This window comes from Terrapene carolina, unplaced genomic scaffold (assembly GCF_002925995.2).
Source record: "Terrapene carolina triunguis isolate 2854851 unplaced genomic scaffold, T_m_triunguis-2.0 Scaffold210, whole genome shotgun sequence".
NCBI lineage: Eukaryota > Metazoa > Chordata > Testudines > Emydidae > Terrapene > Terrapene triunguis.
Window position 1 is genome coordinate 33,009,017 of NW_020664561.1, and position 19,158 is coordinate 33,028,174.

General features: G+C 39.7%; 1 protein-coding gene across 1 annotated transcript in view; it reads left to right on the forward strand.

Moving 5' to 3' along the window:
* LOC113407210 (dihydropyrimidine dehydrogenase [NADP(+)]) overlaps positions 1 to 19,158 on the forward strand; it is a 602,627-nt gene that overhangs the window by 238,550 nt on the left and 344,919 nt on the right. Inside the window, exons 6-8 of the mRNA XM_026655393.2 lie at positions 1,295 to 1,491; positions 6,687 to 6,768; positions 12,518 to 12,605. Of these exons, the coding sequence (XP_026511178.1) occupies positions 1,295 to 1,491; positions 6,687 to 6,768; positions 12,518 to 12,605 (367 nt within the window). The remainder of the gene's footprint in view (positions 1 to 1,294; positions 1,492 to 6,686; positions 6,769 to 12,517; positions 12,606 to 19,158) is intronic.

Below are 19,158 nucleotides of genomic sequence, written 5' to 3' on the forward strand. Positions count from 1 at the left end.
CCACATCTTTTTTTTTTTTTTTTTTTTTTTTGCAGTGTTCTCCTTCTCAGATGGGGGTTTTCTCCATCCCTGAACTTTGTTTCCCATAAATCTCAATCCTAAAGTAACTTTGGGACTCTGTGCAGGCTTTTCATCAATGCAGGCTGTATTTAATTGGGCACATTATATTACTACTTTGGGTTCCCCCACTTTCTATTTACTTGTGCAAGCAGAGTAATTCCAAGTGTTTTAGTTTCTATTGTTGTATGACTTTGGTGGAAGTATAAAGCATCAAGTTGAAGGTCAAGTGATTTGATGCCCTGAGAAATGAAATAAAGAAATATTCCATGCATGGTATCTTATTACCAGGAATCCTAGTTTTCCATGATCAAAAAAACAAAATTCTCCACTAAAAACCATAAAAATCCATGTTTTTCTGCTATAAAATGAAATCTGATCGCGAAAGCCCCTCTGCCCAGGGCTGAAGCATCCCCATATTCCTGTGTGTGCACCAGTGGCATGGGGTTCTACTGTATGTTTTGTTTTTACATTTTGTGAAAAAATAAAAAAAGATTTTCTGTAAAATTGCAAATTCCGCATTTCTTCCATGGCAAATGGATTTCTAGGATCACTACTTATTACTATTATAAGTTTGATATTATGAAGGGAAAAATAAGTGGTGATACTTGAGCATGTTTGACATATTGCTAATTTCTCCAATAATGTCTCTTTTTATGGTCATGTGCTTTGGTCCTTTTAAGGTGCCAATGGAGCTATGATGGTTTATACCATCTGAGAATCTCACCCCAGATTAGTAGCTTTGTAAAGACCAAAAAGAACCCCTAAAGAAACTAAAACTGAGAACACAATGCTGCTGTAACATGAAAGGATACATGGGATGGGGAGTCATGGGAGATTATTATAAAACATTCTGCAATTGTGTTTGCCATATTGATATAGTCTTTGATAACTAAATCCTGCTCTGAGCTGTACTAGTGCACAAAGGGTGAAGGGAGCTAGGGGAGTAACTTTTCAGCCAGGCAGGATTGACTGGCAAATTGGGGATGGGAGGAGGAGTCTATTTGCTGTGCAAGCGAAGATTTTCCATAAGAAATCCCTTTCCCTGGACCCAAATGAATATTTGTATGCGTTTATATAATGGTAGTCTATTTTAATGGACTGAAATAAAAAAAATTGTAATAATACTAGCAGAAAATTACATTGTGATCAGTATTTTAAAGCCATTTGTAGTAAAGTTTGAATACTGGGATTGTCATTGTACAGTATTTAACTTCTTAAACGTATTTCTTTTCAGGTGTTCAAAGCTATGAATATTCCTCAGATTAGAAGCCCTTCCTTACCTCCCCCAGCAGAGATACCTGAAGCCTACCATGCAAAGATAGCTCTCTTTGGTGCTGGGCCTGCAAGTATAAGTTGTGCTTCTTTTTTGGCTCGATTAGGTTACTCAGACATCACCATATTTGAAAAACAGGAATACATTGGCGGCTTAAGGTAAAAATTGGGAAAATAGCTGTTTCCTGTGGTTGTGGGACGCATATGAAATACAGTTTGTTCAACTCTGGTCAGACCAGAAACTCAGGGGAGATAATGACAAATTTTAAAGATTCACTTAAAAAAACAACAACAACCAACGTTCCTCATCCATGTTAAATATTGTCCTTAGTTGCACATATGTTTGAAAATTCCCATTCAAGTTCAGTGACTGTAAAGAACCAAATTATGTTAAAAAGTAGACTAATATATGACTGCTATGAAGGGAAACATAGTTTTCACATCTGCAGCTTTTTCATTTAGCCATGGAGATATGAAAAGAATTGGAACTGAGATCTGCCTTCTCAAAAGGGCATACACGCTTTTGCCAGTTCAGGGTGGACAATCACATCAGTATCTGTGTATGCAAGTCCTTAAGCTGTACATTTATATGAGGCTTTGCTCAGGTTCTAGAGAACCTTTCCCCAAAAGTGTCTATACATTTTTTTTGAATTTTGGTTCTAAATGACCGAATGTTAACTATTTTAATGGCTCATTTATTGCATTAATAAACAACAATGTACAGTGTTTCAGACGTTTAATACATTGGAATGTCACATGCTAAATGGGCTGATTCTTCACTCCATTACACCAGTTGAAAGAGCAAAGAATCAGGCCCACTATGTCTACATATTTTAAAAAGACTAATGTCACATCTCCTTTCATTTAAGTGGTAATCCAGGACACAAATTATCTTTTGTTTACTTCTGACAGCCATGAGTAGCCCCTTCTGTGTGGTGATTCTGAGAAATACGGAATGGGTGTTCTCTACCCACTGTTAGTTTGCTCTATAAAATACAAAAAGCTGCAGTACTCACAGGCATTACCAGATGAATCCTTTAGAAAATTTAGTAATGAATGCCTTCCCCTAAATCCAAAAGTTATATTTAAAGGATCATGAATTGCTGTGATTCTAGCTCTACCATGTGCAATAATGAATAGATTCGTTTAACATAATTTAAAAGCATTTTTAATGTGGTGGAAATGTCTAAATTTAGAATGGTTTTATGAAGTTCCCTATGCAAGTATACATGAAAATAAACACAAAGCAATCATCACATACAGTTGGAGTGAAACCTGTGTTTACAACTTCGATAAATCATTCTGTAAGGGTGAAATTCACACCTGATTTCCACAGCCATTTACAAAGCCTGAGTAACTGGGATTTTTGCAGGTAACTATACAATAGAAGAATAGAATCCATTTCTTCAGTCAGGGTGCAGGGCAGCACTGCAATCTTTCTGAACCACTAGAACATCACTTACACCATCACCACACAGAAAGTATGGTAACCTCCTTGGAGGTTTTTAAGGCCCGGCTTGACAAAGCCCTGGCTGGGATGATTTAGTTGGGAATTGGCCCTGCTTTGAGCAGGGGGTTGGACTAGATGACCTCCTGAGGTCCCTTCCAACCCTGATATTCTATGATTCTATGATTCTATGAACAGGTCCTCTGCATTGAGGGATGAATTTCTCCTACTATGACTGTAATTGTGATTATGTCTTCCAAGACTGGTGGCACCTCTAAATGTGTGTTAATATATTTTAGAATTTGAATACTGGGTAAATGTAATGTCAACACACAAATAAAATATCACACATTTAAAAAAATCACAGTGAAGTGTAAAAAAGGAGGACCAAGTCTGTCCCTGGTGCAACACCACTGAAGTTAATGGAGTTGACACCAGTAATGAATTTGATCCTCAATGTCAAATACTTAATCCCTGGAGGTTACAGAGAGTTAAGTAATGCTAGAAAAGTAGAGCTGATGACTTCCATTTAGGTTCAAAACTGTTCTGCCTAATTATCAAAAGTGTTAATTTAGCTGATTGTGTTATAGACACTTCACCACACAGACCCATTTTACTAACATCGACTGCCATAGGGGATTGCAGATTTTGTGCAAGACGTATCTACCCACTTAATGAAGAAGCATGTATTGGTTTTTAAAAATATTTTATTGAAAGTCAATTTAGTCACTTTTTAAAAAATGCTGTTTCTTACACTATCATTTTATCCTGTTGACAATTCACACCTACTTTGTGCTCAATGCTGCAACTTTGTTATTAATTTAAAGGAACACTTTCTTCAGTTACATGAAATGTATATCAATGCATATGTAATCTGAGCAGTGTGAACTTTACTCTGTGCCTGTTCATTAAATTTCTAACTGAATGAAATTTAAATTTCATTCAGTAACCTTGCCCCCTTCCAAAAGGCCTTACTTCAGGAGTCACCCATTCCCATGCGGTCTGTGATCTTCTTTCCTACTTTCCATTCTGGAAGATCACAAGGTTAGTAGCAGCCCTAAATAATGGCAATGCTTTATTCTCATTCTTTGTGCAAAACACCCATTAACATTTAATGGGAGTTCCACATCTGGAATAAAGACAGAACATGGCCTTAACTACTTTTGCTCTCACTTTGACATTGGTTTAGAAGGGAAGTTAATCTGAGAGCTGTCATCCATAACTGCGGCCACAGTCACTTGCTCAAATTAGGCCTGAATAAAGATTAGGAGTTGATGGGTCAAAAAGTAATTTTCCCTCTGCTGATACTCACACCTTCTTGTCAACTGTTGGGAATGGGCGATGTCCACCTTGATTGCATTGGCCTCGTTAGCACTACAAAGGTAATTTTCCCTCTGTTAATATTCACCCCTTCTTGTCAACTGTTGAGAATAGGCCACTTCCATCTTAATTGAATTGGCCTCATTAGTACTAACCCCCCTCTTGGTAAGGCAACTCCCATCTTTTCATGTGCTGTAATATATATATATATATATATACTGCTTACTGTATTTTTCACTCCATGCATCTGATAAAGTGATTTTTATCCCACAAAAGCTTATGCCCAAATACATTTGTTAGTCTCTAATGTGCCACAAGGACTCCTTGCTGTTTTTGCTAGTACCTTGCTAATATTTTTTTAACAAGTTCAGCTGCCCCTGATTCTTTTTTAAGTGACTTTGTAAATAATTCAAAATGGCTAAAAAGGCCAAATTAGTTTTGTATTTGGAATCAATTGCCTTATAGATGCAGTGTTGGTGCTTTTTTAGGCTCTTTTTTTCTGAGCAGGTTGTTCTTCCCATGTATATCAGAATTATACCTAGTTTGAAGTATATTTACCTTGGAGAAAGACAGCAGATATTCCAATTTCTATAACATCAAAGTGCATCAGTATTGATCTCTCTCTCTTTCTCCCACACGCTCTCACACACACGCATGCTCCTTTTTAAAGGAATTAAAAAATTAAGGAAAATATTCTTGGGAATAGGGACAGCTACTGAATACTACCAGTGGTAGACTGGGCCCATTTCATATTTGAGAAAATGAAAGGCCTTCAACAAATATATATATGGGTTGAGAAATAATGGATTTCTTTATTGAAACTCTATTTCATTATCCTTTGTCTTGGCTCACTCTTTTCTTATTTTGACATGAAAGTTGCATTGTCATGACACATACATTATGTTTGAAATATAGAATGCTTTTAGTTACATGCTGAGCAGAAGAGTACCAAGATGGTCAGTATTTGAAACTACGTATAAAAGAAAGTAGTAAAGTCAACTTTTTTGCTATGTATTTATGGTTGACAAGCCTTAAAATAAATGAAACCTGCCAATGTGTCAGAGTTAGATGTAAAGGGGTTGGAGTGGTCAATAATAACATGTAAAATGGAGCTACTACAAATCTCTCTGTCCCAGGGCTTTGTTACAGAAATTATAACTATATTAATTTTGGCAAGAGATTAGGTTTTCAGAAGCTTTGGGAGTGTCTTTCACCTTCTGGATGTTGTATCATTTTATCTTTATTGAATGAGGACATTTAAAACGGCCTTCACTAGACTTAATGGGCCAGACTGTTCTGATTATAAATTGGGATAGTCCCATCGAAGTCAGCGCTGATTTATACTAGCTGAGGATCTGGCCCTATATATTAAGACCCCTGGAGCAGTAAATCTGTGGTATTGGGACATTAAAGAAGACTTCAACACCCTCATTGCCCCCCACCCCCAAGGAAAAAAAGAACAAAGTAAGAACATACATTAATTTAAACAGTAATCGTGAGTCCGGAATAAGACCATATTTCAAAATACTGACTTCGTATATTGTAGTAGAATGTAAGGGAACTTCTAGAATATGACTGGAGGGTGAAATGTGCCCAGCATTGACTAGAAAATAATTTAGACATCCAACTTAAAAAAAATGGAAGTTTGACTATTAATTATTGGGTAACTTCATCATTTGTGGCTAGAATCTCTCTCTGTTAGGTGGGCACATTCAGTATAGAACGTGTTTATAAATATAGAGAAGGATTAGACATTGATGGTTACAACCTGTTTTGACATTGATGTTTTTACCTTTATAAAAAGCAAAAGTAGTTCTTTTTAGATATTGTTACTGTAGAAGGTGTAGGAATGTAGTTGTGATTCTCTGAGAAACTGATCAACCTCTTAGTTTCTTTATCAAACTGGTTGTAGTTCCTGGTTAACAGAGATATGCAATAAACTGCACTGGACAAAGTTAAACAGTATTTAGAATCCTTGTAACAAGTAAAAGGGCTTATGTAAAAAAGCAGGGGTCGGCAACGTTTGGCACGCGGCTCGCCAGGGTAAGCACCCTGGCGGGCCGGGCCAGTTTATTTACCTGCTGACGCGGCAGGTTCGGCCGATCGCGGCCCCCACTGGCCGCGGTTCGCCGTCCCGGGCCAATGGGGGCGGCGGGAAGCCGCAGACAGCACATTGCTCGCCCGCACCGCTTCTCGCCGCCCCCATTGGCCCGGGACGGCGAACTGCGGTGAGTGGGGGCCGCGATCGGCCGAACCTGCCGCGTCAGCAGGTAAATAAACTGACCCGGCCCGCCAGGGTGCTTACCCTGGCGAGCCCCGTGCCAAACGTTACTGACCCCTGTAAAAAAGGATACAAAATAAAATAATTTTTTGTTTCCTATTTTGAGGTGGATGATTTTGGTTTGTCAGTACTAAATCTCTTTAATTAAATGAGTCATGTTCCTTCAAGTTAAATACTTGAAAATCATCTTTGTACAGACACAAAATTTACAAGATTTGCACTGTATGTGTTTAATGTTTAGTAACTGAAAAGTGCTGGCTCTTTAATAGCTGTCAATTGTTTCACAGTCTCTTTTGTTTTTTCTAGTACGTCTGAAATCCCTCAATTCCGGTTGCCATATGATGTAGTGAATTTTGAAGCTGAGCTTATGAAGGACCTTGGAGTGAAGGTAATGAAAACTATAATCTGCCTATGTATAGCTCAAAGAAAAAGGAGCAAGAGCTCTGTCAAAGATTAACAGCAAAATGTCATGCACATTAGTGGAGAACAATTAAAACTTATACTAGGCAGAGGCAGGAAGATGCTTCCTCTTGCTTAGGGCATTTGTCTGTCTGCTGTCTGAATGCCACTAGTTTGGAAAAGGGCAATCAATAGTTCTCATCTGGCATGCCTGCATGTGATTAATTGTCTGTAAGAAACAAATTCCTAAATTGCTTTAGGGGTTCAATGTAGCTATTGGAATGATTTGATTTCTTTAATCAAGTTGTTTTCATGCATGTTTGGTACTACTTAATACATTCGTATTTGACACTTCTCCCTCCACCCCAGTTTTCTTTTAATAGCTTGTAATGCAATCCCACATTGATGTTTATTTTACTTATTACATGCATTAAATTAACAAAGTAGTGACATGATCTGTTATAAACAATAACAGTAATTCAACTTCTTGGAAAGCAATAGTTTTGCATTGGCTGTATTTTAGTAAACACTTCTTGATTATTTTTAGATAATGGGAATGTTGTTTTATTGTTCATTCAGTGCTTGCTGAAGAGATGTATTTAGTGTGTATAACTCCCGCTCATTTTAATAGAAGTTATGTGTGTGGAACATATCTCAGGATCAAACCCTTACACAGAAGACTAGATAATAACTTTTTAACTGATTAAGGTCATATAAGAATCATATAAGTAATCCTTACTCACAGTCTTTTATCTTGGTCTAGTGGATAGAGCAGCAGACTGGGAATCATGAGACCTAGGGTGAGATCCTCACCCCCCTTCAACACTCAATGCTCAGTAAAAGGCCTGGAGCAGTATAAAGGGACTGTAAGGTTAATCTACACTATGGCTGGGAGCATGCCTCCCAGCTTGTGTAGACAGACCCATGCTAGCTCCATTTAGAGTAGCACAGTAAAAATAGCTGGGGGGTCAGATGGATTGTACTCAGGTGGCTAGTCCATGCTGTTATCCTTGCAGCAATGTTCATGCTGCTATTTTTAGTGTGTTAGGTCAAGGAGAGCTAGCACGTCTGTCTATCTGGGTTATGAGGCATGCCTCCAGCTGCAGTGTAGACATAGCATAAAAGCCCCAGATCTTGTCAAGCGAAGATTACCCTGGTTCAGGACTGTGGAAGATAGCCATAAGGCTGCCTTCTGAGCATTCCCTCACAAGCTGTGACGTAGAGGGCATGCTACAGGCAAATCTGAAGGCATCAGGCATGTGAGGGAGGGGTCACAGAATGTAGCATTACAGAGATTTCAGACAGTTCTGTGGCTCATAAGCAGCTGACGACAGGCTGCAAAATTTAGACCAGCCCCCAAGGCCATCTGCTACTCCAGAAGTTTTGGAGCAGTACAAAATTGAGAGCTTAAAACTAACATGGCCACTCCCTTCTCCTGAGGTGTGAGTTCTGTGCTGTGCCACTTAGATTTGCAGCACAGAATTTTACCCTAGAGTCTATTCTCAACTAGGCCATTGATTAGCTATGTGACATTTGGCAAACCACTTAACTAAGTACCTCAGCTTTGTGCCTCTGTAAAATGGGAGTATCTTACCTACCTTTGTGTAAGCTATTTTGAGATCTTTGATGAAAAGTGCTATAATGTATAAATGCTAAGTATTATTGATTCATGTTAGTAATTCTGTTGACTTCAGTAGGAATTACTCAGATAGATAAAGGTTACAGGACTGGGCCTTAAGGGATGGTAAATCCTCACATAAAATTAGTAGTGACGTTTAAATTGCATTATTAAGTTTTCATAATATATGTACATATTAGAATAAAAATGTATAATAATTCATAGGTGGTATTTTGTACCCATTGAATGTGCAGTCTATAGTCAAAAGGATCACAACTACACACAGCTTTAGCATTTGATAATATAATCTATAAAAGGAGAAAATAAGAAAGGGCCAGTCCTTAAATAAAATATATTACATTTTCCATCCTCCATTTTTTCAGGGATGGGGAAAACACATTTTCATACATTTCTAAAAGGGAATACAGATAAATTCAATAAGAGTGAGAGAGGCAGCATTATAAGAAGCATTTATACAGTGGAACATCACAAGTATAGGAGTAACAATGAAAATGAACAAACAAAAACCAGAAACAATCATGCATGTATTTACAATTGTTCCTTTCCTTTTTAAGCTAAATTCACCTTGGAGGGCCAAGCTGACTGTTTTAACCTGAAAGGTCACATGGAAATATTTAAATCTTAAATGAAGACAATATAATAGACAGACACTAGAGACTCTAGCCATTAGATTCAATGTAAGTTTTGTTGCACTGATGAAGGCCATGAAAAGTGGGCAAAAACGTGAGAATAGGGAAATACAGTTTGACACACAACAAACTAAAATTATGGATTGTCCTGAATGAAGGACTGTGAAAATTTGAGCGAGCTAGAATAAAAAATACTAACTACCAAAAGGAAGTAAGGTCTAGGGCAGCCGCTCATTTGAGCCTGCTGCTCTCCTCTTAGATCTGATTTTCCTTTGCGTGTTCATGCTCTGTGCAGATCCTCTGGCTGCTGCCCTGATATGCCCATTTTTGACCTGTGTTGTATGCATTTCCTTGTGAGCTCTGACACACAGTTATCTTCCACAGCATACATGGAGATGCAGTCCCCCTCAGAGGTTCTCTACTGAAGTGCTCACTAGCACAGCACAATGAAGGCTGCACGAGCCCTATTATGCCATTTAAGATGGAGACCTAAACACGCTAGCATTTTTTTAATAACAAAAGGGCCAAATTTTGCCCTTATTTCTGCTGGTATAAAGCCAAAGTAATTCTGCTGATTTCAATGGATTTATACCAGTATAACTGACAAATCAATCCCTCAGTCCACTGTCTTCTCCAGAAACAAGCCTAGGATTCTCTTGAGCTCATTTATTCTCTTTGCTTCAAAACCTTTTTATTTTGTTTTAAGATAAGTTTTAGATCATGCTCCTCAGGCAGCATGGTCGATTGTACAGAGTACAGGAACAGGAATAAGGAGGCTTGGTTGCTAATCATGGTTTTGCTAAAGACGTAGTGTGTGACCTTGAACAAATGACTTCCCCATTTTGAGCCTCAGTTTCCTGAGCTGGAAAATGGGAAACATGATTCTTATCCTTGGTAAAGTTCTTTGAGATCTAACAATGAGCAGTGCTTTGTAAGTGCTTGTTGTTTTTATTTATTACTCTTTGTGAACTTACCAGTGAAATAAATTCATCTGCATTTATTCCTATTTTTTACATATTTAGATTAATTCCAGCCAATGAAATGAGTGGCTCTGAGCACCATTGATCATGTAGAAGAAATACGATTAAATAAATGCAATTACAAACCCAAATTATTAATTCCCTTCTTAACTGGTTAAAAGATACGAAACAAAGGGTAGGAATGGAGAGAAGTAAATAGTGGTGTCCCCCAGAGGTCTGTACTGGGACCAGTCCTATTCAAAATTTGCAGATAATACAAAACTATTCAAGATAGTTAAGTCCAAAGCAGACTGCGAAGAGCTACAAAGGGATCTCGCAAAACTGGGTGACTGGGGAACAAAATGGCAGATGAAGTTCAGTGTTGATAAATGCAAAGTAATGCACATTGGAAAACATAATCCCAACTATACATATAAAATGATGGGGTCTAAATTAGCCATTACCACTCGAGAGAGATCTTGGAGTCATTGTAGTCAGTTCTCTGAAAACATCCACTCAATGTGCAGCGACAGTCAAAAAAACGAACAGAATGTTGGGAATCATTAAGAAAGGGATAGATAATAGGACAGAAAATATCATATTGCCTCTATATAAATCCATGGTACGCCCACATCTTGAATACTGCGTGCAGATATGGTCACCCCATCTCCAAAAAGATATACTGGACTTGGAAAAGGTTCAGAAAAGGGCAACAAAAATGACTAGGGGTATGGAACAGCTTCCGTATGAGAAGATATTAATAAGACTGGGACTTTCCAACTTGGAAAAGAGATGACTAAGGGGGGATATGATAGAGGTCTATAAAATCGTGACTGGTGTAGAGAAAATAAATAAGGAAGTGTTATTTACTCCTTCTCATAACACAAGAACTAGGGGTCACCAAATGAAATTAACAGGCAGCAGGTTTAAAACAAAAGGAAGTATTTTTTCACACAACACACAGTCAACCTGTGGAACTCTTTGCCAGAGGATGTTGTGAAGGCCAAGGCCTGGTCAACGCTAGGGGGGAGATCAATCTAAGATAAGCAAATTCAGCTACGAGAATAGCGTAGCTGTAGTCGACGTATCTTAGATCGACTTAGAATTACTTACTTCGCGTCCTCGCGGCGCAGGATCGACAGCCACGGCTCTCCCGTTGACTTTGCTTCCGCCTCTTGCCGAGCTGGAGTTCAGCAGTCGACGGGAGAGCGATCGGGGATTGATTTATCACATCTACACTACACGCAATAAATTGATCCCTGATAGATCGATCGCTACCTGCCAATCCGGTGGGTAGTGTAGACATACCCCAAGACTATAACAGCGTTTAAAAAAAGAGCTAGATAAATTCATGGAGGATAGGTCCATCAATGGCTATTAGCCAGGATGAGCAGGAATGGTGACTCCAGCCTCTGTTTGCCAGAAGCTGGGAATAGGCAACAGGGGATGAATCACATGATGATTGACTGTTCTGTTCATTCCCTCTGAAGCACTTGGCATTGGCCACTGTTGGAAGACAGGATACTGGGCTAGCTGGACCTTTGGTCTGACTCAGTATGGCCGTTCTTATGTTAAATAATTTTGAAAATCTGTATTAGGTTCCCTTGAATTGTTATCTTTTTCCTTGAGAGTAAGTACCAGTCCCTTAATCTTTCCACAGAATAAAGATTCGTCAAACCTAATTTTGTTTTAAGCCCCGATCCTGTGGTTGAATCTGCATAGGTGGGCCCTTATGCCCACAAAGAGCACCATTGATTTGAGTGGGGCTCCTTGGTGTAAGAGGTCCAGTTGCAGAATCTTAAATTAGTTTAATTTTTGCTGCATCCTCAGTGAGGCTATATTACCCTTCCTTTGGTGCAGTGACTAGTATTGCACGTAGGATCACCTTATTTGTTTGATGCTCTGACATGCTGTTAATCCTATCTAGTATCTTGTTTGCCTCTTTTTTCTTTACTTCTATGCAATAGACTGGTGGCATCAATGATTTTTTTCACAGTAACCCCCAAGACTTTTTCCTGATTAATGTGCTAGATGATTGTTCCATTTACCACACATTCCCTAGACTGGTGCCTTGCTCCCAAATTAGGTTTCTTAAATCCTGAGTTTCATGTGGGGATATTTCATTACCAAACCAGTATCAAATACAACCATTTAAAACTGCTGTTTTGCTGTGCTGTTGTGTTCCATGCATAGGTTTTTTCTATCTTTTTCTGTTTGTTTGTTTGTTGCTGGCTGCTGTTATGCCAGGAACAAAATAGAACCTTGGCTGTCCCCCACTATCAGGGGAATACAAAGATGGCTTTAAGCCATTTTATGTCCCCTATCCGACTTTGATCAGACCTGAAGATCTGGCCCTGTAAGTCTAGCTCGAAAAAATATTGTATTTATTTGATTAATTGATCATTATGAAACTTTTTGAGATGCCAGTAAGAGGAACATGACAGAAATTAACCCAATTTTTAATTATCAATTTCAAATTACTTAATACATCTTTATAATGTTTTATTTTAGATAGTTTGTAGTAAAGGCCTTGGAATAGAAGGAATGACAATCAACACCTTGAAGGAAGATGGCTACAAAGCAGTCTTCATTGGAATAGGTAGGAATGTCTTATTCTCCTTTTATTTCATTTTATTTTGTTTTGTTGAAAATGAGAATGATTTTCTGCCAATAAATGGGCTGTATTTCAGTATCTTAGTAAGACAAGTTTAAACGTCTTCAGTGTAAACCAAATTATGTGGTAAGAAAAAAATTCTCTTGTCTGTTTGACTGGTTTGAATCTGGCTTTCCCTGGCAGTCACAGCAAGCTGTTCCTGCCTGATGGCAATTCAGTGGTTAATGTGAAATAATTTGGACAGTTCTTAGTGGACAGGTGAGCATATAATAAAAAAACTCCATAACAATTGGCACTAAATGGCACTGTGTCTGGAAGTCTCACCAGAGACCAAAGATTAAATTGTGTTATGCACAGACCTAACCTATTGCACCTTGGGCTCCCTGTAGATCAAGGTTGAAAGACATAGGTATGATAGAATCAAGAAGCTTGCACTGCTGCAGCTCGTACTATATCTGTGGCTAACAGATCCAATTTCCAACACTTTTCATGAACTTTGAAAGTACTGATATTCTTTTCCAATTACTTATCTGAACACTCTATACAGCCTACTGTATATATGTGTGTAATAAATTATAAAACTAGGAACAAAACAGCTTACAGGTTTTCTCAGTTTGATGTCAGGTACCCTTTTGAAAAATAGATATACTTTGAGAGGTTACTAAGAGAATTCAGTTGCTTCCCATGAGATGGCTTTCAAACCACAAAGTTAAATAACCAGAAGCAATGCTTTCCACTGTCACTTCCATTTTCCTTACTAAGGGAGGAGGAACTTTGCATTTACCTTTATTCTTTCACTCTGAAAGTTGGAAAGAGAGTCAGCGTACCATTGCAGTGGTTTTTTTTGTTAGTTTAATTTTTTTGGGTGGGGAGGAGTTATTTGTTTTAACTGAAATTTGTTCAAACATAAACTTAAATGATTCATATAATAGTTCAGCAAGCCCTTCAGAAATGTAGTTTGATTGGCTTTACTTATTGTTTAGTGAAAAGTTTCAAAAGTGGATGTACTGAAAGTTACTAGCAATAATTGCCATTCTGGCCTGAGGGATATGCAAGCACAATTTTCAATTTTTGTGAACAGCTTACTATACCCACATAATTAACTAGTGAATATGTAAGCCAGTGACACTGTGCTTTATTGCTTTTTCTTTCCCCTATAAGAAGAATCGACCATCCTTCAGAGGTAGATTCCAGAGCTAAATTGAATTATGGTGGGGGTTGGCTTTAACAAAATAAGTTGGCTTTGAATTCTACTTAAACTAAAATAATAATTTAATCTCCACTCCCATTATAAAAATACCCATCTGATATTTAAAGCATTACTGCTAGCTTAATTAGATTAGGTTATGTGTTAAAAGTATTTTGGAGTACAGCAGTACCCATCCCTAACATATGATAGCCATGTTGAACATATACTGTCTACAGTTGGCATGAGGCTTAATGCTCTTTATTGATCTAGACATTGCCTAAGTGAACATAATAGGAAATAAGTTGTCCAACTGTTCCTTCCTATTATTGATTAGAGAGATGTAATTCTTAGTACAGCGACAACTGTTGTTTACCATCTGGGTATTCAGTATAATAAGCTTTGCAGGTTCATTCTCTCATGTGATTATACTAGCAACCATTGTGATTTATATAATCCTAAATCCTCTCATTGTTAGAGACATTCACGCGTAGGAATTTCCATGAGGTCATATTTCTGTATAATTGTACACAGGGCAGTATGCCAGGTTATCTTCTTTCCTGTTTTAATCAATCTGACTATCCCTCTTCTAACTCTTTTGCTTTATAAAATCGTGGAAGTTAGGAGGGAAATGCATAAATGAGCATTTGTTTTCTCAACATCTAATAGCTAGAACAGTCATCCTTACAGCATCAGCATTGTTAGCTATTACAACATAGATTTATTCAAACATTTGAAAACTTCTTTGTTATTACTGATTAATTGTCAATTTACCACAGTGTATTTTACACCTCTACCTCGATATAACGCGACCTGATATAATACGAATTTGGATATAACGCAGTAAAGCAGCGCTCCGGGGGGGCAGGGCTGTGCACTCCGGTGGATCAAAGCAAGTTCAATATAACGCGGTTTCACCTATAACGCGTTAAGATTTTTTGGCTCCCGAGGACAGTGTTATATCGAGGTAGAGGTGTACCTGTAGAATGGTTGGATTGTATATAGAGAGAGGCTGTCTGTTTCCTTGCTTACACTCAATAAGGTTAACCTGGCATACAACATGTTTTAAATAAAGGCATTTAATTTTATGTAAATATAGACATTATTGTGTCTCACAAATAAATATATGGAGCCAAATAGTGGTTTTACTTTTGTGAGAAGTGCTGGGTAAGTGAGCAGGTGCAGAGTTCTAGTAGACAAGCAGAGGTGCTGTGCACCACTTGCTTTGACCACATGTAAACAGAATGTATTAGGAAACAGAAGGGGAACAGAGTGTATAACACTCCATACGTGGGCTGGTGAAAGGTACTGTGAACTCGCAACAACCCTTCCTGCCAGAGGCTGGCAGATGTGCAAGAAAGATTGAGTCCTTGACTATGTCCCCAAGCCAACTTGTTATGCCCCCTTGTGGAGTGCTGCCTGGAGCTCTAGCCAGCACTTTCTTTTTGTGGACAGTGATCACTAGTGTCCTCATTCCACTTAGATCCTGAGCATGGGTGGAGGAAGATGGAGGGGCAAATGCAAACTGAGCCCACAGTGTGTCTGGATCTGCTGTCTGTATAGCACAACAGAATATTTATTATGCGCTCTACTAAAGACCTTTATATATGTTGATTCTGAGCACTGGTTTCTCTGTTTGTGTTCTTAGTCTACTAAACTTTTGTTGGGGGGGGGGGGCACAGGTTGGACATAACCTAATGAGGAGGGCTTTAAACTAGGTTCACCAGGGGAAGGAGACCAAAGCCCTGAGGTAAGTGGGGAAGCACGAGCAGGATAGCGCAAGAGGGGAGGACTCTTGCCTCATACTGAGAAAGCAGGATGATCAGCGAATTATCTTAAGTGCCTATACACAAATGCAAGAAGCCTGGGAAACAAGCAGGAGGAACTGGAAGTCCTGGCACAGTCAAGGAATTATGATGTGATTGGAATAACAGAGACCTGGTGGGATAAATCACCTGACTGGAGTACTGTCATGGATGGATATAAACTGTTCAGGAAGGACAGGCAGGGCAGAAAAGGTGGAGAAGTTGCATTGTATGTAAGAGAGTAGTATGACTGGTCAGAGCTCCAGTATGAAACTGCAGAAAAAGCGGAGAGTCTCTGGATTAAGTTTAGAAGTGTGAGCAACGAGGGTGATGTCATGGTGGGAGTCTGCTATAGACCACCAGACCAGAGGGATGAGGTGGATGAGGCTTTCTTCCGGCAACTAATAGAAGTTACTAGATTGCAGGCCCTGGTTCTCATGGTGGACTTCAATCACCCCGATATCTGCTGGGAGAGCAATACAGCAGTGCACAGACAATCCAGGAAGTTTTTGGAAAGTGTAGGGGACAATTTCCTGGTGCAAGTGCTGGAGGAACCAACTAGGGGTAGAGCTCTTCTTGACCTGCTGCTCACAAACAGGGAAGAATTAGTAGGGGAAGCAAAAGTGGATGGGAACCTGGGAGGCAGTGACCATGAGATGGTCGAGTTCAGGATCCTGACACAAGGAAGAAAGGAGAGCAGCAGAATACGGACCCTGGACTTCAGAAAAGCAGACTTTGACTCCCTCAGGGAACTGATGGGCAGGATCCCCTGGGAGAATAACATGAGGGGGAAAGGAATCCAGGAGAGCTGGCTGTATTTTAAAGAATCCTTATTGAGGTTGCAGAAACAAACCATCATGATGTGTAGAAAGAATAGTAAATATAGCAGGCAACCAGCTTGGCTTAACAGTGAAATCCTTGCTGACCTTAAACACAAAAAAGAAGCTTACAAGAAGTGGAAGATTGGACAAATGACCAGGGAGGAGTATAAAAATATTGCTCAGGCATGCAGGAGTGAAATCAGGAAGGCCAAATCACACTTGGAGTTGCAGTTAGCAAGAGATGTTAAGAGTAACAAGAAGTGTTTCTTCAGATATTTTAGCAACAAGGAAAGTGTGGGCCCCTTACTGAATGAGGGAGGCAACCTAGTGACAGAGGATGTGGAAAAAGCTAATGTACTCAATGCTTTTTTTGCCTGTCTTCACGAACAAGGTCAGCTCCCAGACTACTGCACTGGGCAACACAGCATGGGGAGGAGGTGACCAGCCCTCTGTGGAGAAAGAAGTGGTTCAGGACTATTTAGAAAAGCTGGATGAGCACAAGTCCATGGCTGCTAAAGAAGTTGGCGGATGTGATTGCAGAGCCATTGGCCATTATCTTTGAAAACTCATGGCGATCGGGGGGAGGTCCCGGATGACTGGAAAAAGGGTAATGTAGTGCCCATCTTTAAAAAAGGGAAGAAGGAGGATCTGGTGAACTACAGGCCAGTCAGCATCACCTGAGTCTCTGGAAAAATCACGAAGCAGGTCCTCAAGGAATCAATTCTGAATCACTTAGAGGAGAGGAAAGTGATCAGGAACAGTCAGCATGGATTCATCAAGGGCAAGTCATGCCTGACTAACCTAATTGCCTTCTATGACAAGATAACTGGCTCTGTGGATGAGGAGAAAGCAGTGGACATGTTATTCCTTGACTTTAGCAAAGCTTTTGATACGGTCTCCCACAGTATTCTTGCCAGTAAGTTAAAGATGTATGGGCTGGATGAATGGACTATAAGGTGGATAGAAAGCTGGCTAGATCATTGGGCTCAACGGGTAGTGATCTATATCTAGTTGGCAGCCGGTTTCAAGCGGAGTGCCCCAAGGGTCAGTCCTGGAGCCGGTTTTGTTCAATATCTTCATTAATGATCTGGAGGATAGCATGGACTGCACTCTCAGTAAGTTTTCAGGTGACACTAAATTGGGAGGAGTGGTAGATACGCTGGAGGGTAGGGATAGGATACAGACGGACCTAGACAAATTAGAGGATTGGACCAAAAGAAACCTGATGAGGTTCAACACAGACAAGTGCAGAGTCCTGCACTTAGGACGGAAGAATCCCATTCACTGTTACAGACTAGGGACCGAATGGCTAGGCAGCAGTTCTGCAGAGAAGGACCTAGGGGTTACAGTGGACGAGAAGCTGGATATGAGTCAACAGTGTGCCCTTGTTGCCAAGAAGGCTAATGGCATTTTGGGCTGCATAAGTAGGGGCATTGCCAGCAGATTGAGGGATGTGATCATTCTCCTCTATTCGACATTGGTGAGGCATCATCTGGAGTACTGTGTCCAGTTTTGGGCCCCACACTACAAGAAGGATGTGGAAAAATTGGAAAGAGAGGAGGGCAACAAAAATGATTAGGGGGCTGGAGCACATGACTTATCAGGAGAGGCTGAGGGAACTGGGATTGTTTAGTCTGCAGAAGAGAAGAATGAGGGGGATTTGATAGCTGATTTCAACTACCTAAAAGGGGGTTCCAAAGAGGATGGATCTAGACTGTTCTCAGTGGTAGCAGATGACAGAACAAGGAGTAATGGTCTCAAGTTGCAGTGGGGGAGGTTTAGTTTGGATATTAGGAAAAACTTTTTCACTAGGTGAAGCACTGGAATGGGTTACCTAGGGAGGTGGTGGGATCTCCTTCCTTAGAGGTTTTTAAGGTCAGGCTTGACAAAGTACTGGCTGGGATGATTTAGTTGGGGATTGTTCCTGCTTTGAGCAGGGGGTTGGACTAAATGACCTCCTGAGGTACCTTCCAACCCTGATATTCTATGATTCTATAATTCTATTAACTTGAATGTTGGAAGCAAAAATTTTAAAAAACGTTGCTTGCATCAAATATAGTTTTGTAAGCTTGTAGTAATTCAATTCAAAAGATCAATTACTTAGTAGACTAAGACCAGGCTGTTCTCAATTTTCTCTACCAAAGGAAGTGGAAGTAAAAGGGCATGGATGATTGAAAGAAGATGGGTGTCTAGGTAGGAAGGGGAGTTCATGAGACTAAGTTTTTCACAGAGTAGTGGGACCTTTGAAGGGATGCCTCTTGGAAGTGAGGAAGTACTTGGAGATATGGGAGTGAACAAGTGTCCAGAAGTTTTATGGGGTGAGTGAGCATCCACGTGGAGACAAATGTCTTGGAAGCAGGTGGAGGCTGAAATTGCCTGGAGAACCCTGAACATCACATGGCTGGAATTTTGCATCAGGAAGAGGAATGTGTCATGGAATAGGGGGTGAAATGGGTCTAAGTGAGGAGGAGAGAGCACATGTGGAAAGTAGGCATCATAGGAGGCATATTTAAGGTTCTCTCCCTAATATTAGCAAGCATATGGAAGAAAAGCATGTGGTGAGGCTTCTGTATGGGGGCAGAGATCACACCTCTCCATTTATTTCTTTAATAACTTTAGAATTGGGTCTTGTGCTAACTCTATGCAAAAGGGAACCCAACCAAAAGCTCTGGGAACCCTTTGCATAGATTTAAAAGCAAAAGAACATTGGAGCCACAAAGTAGAAT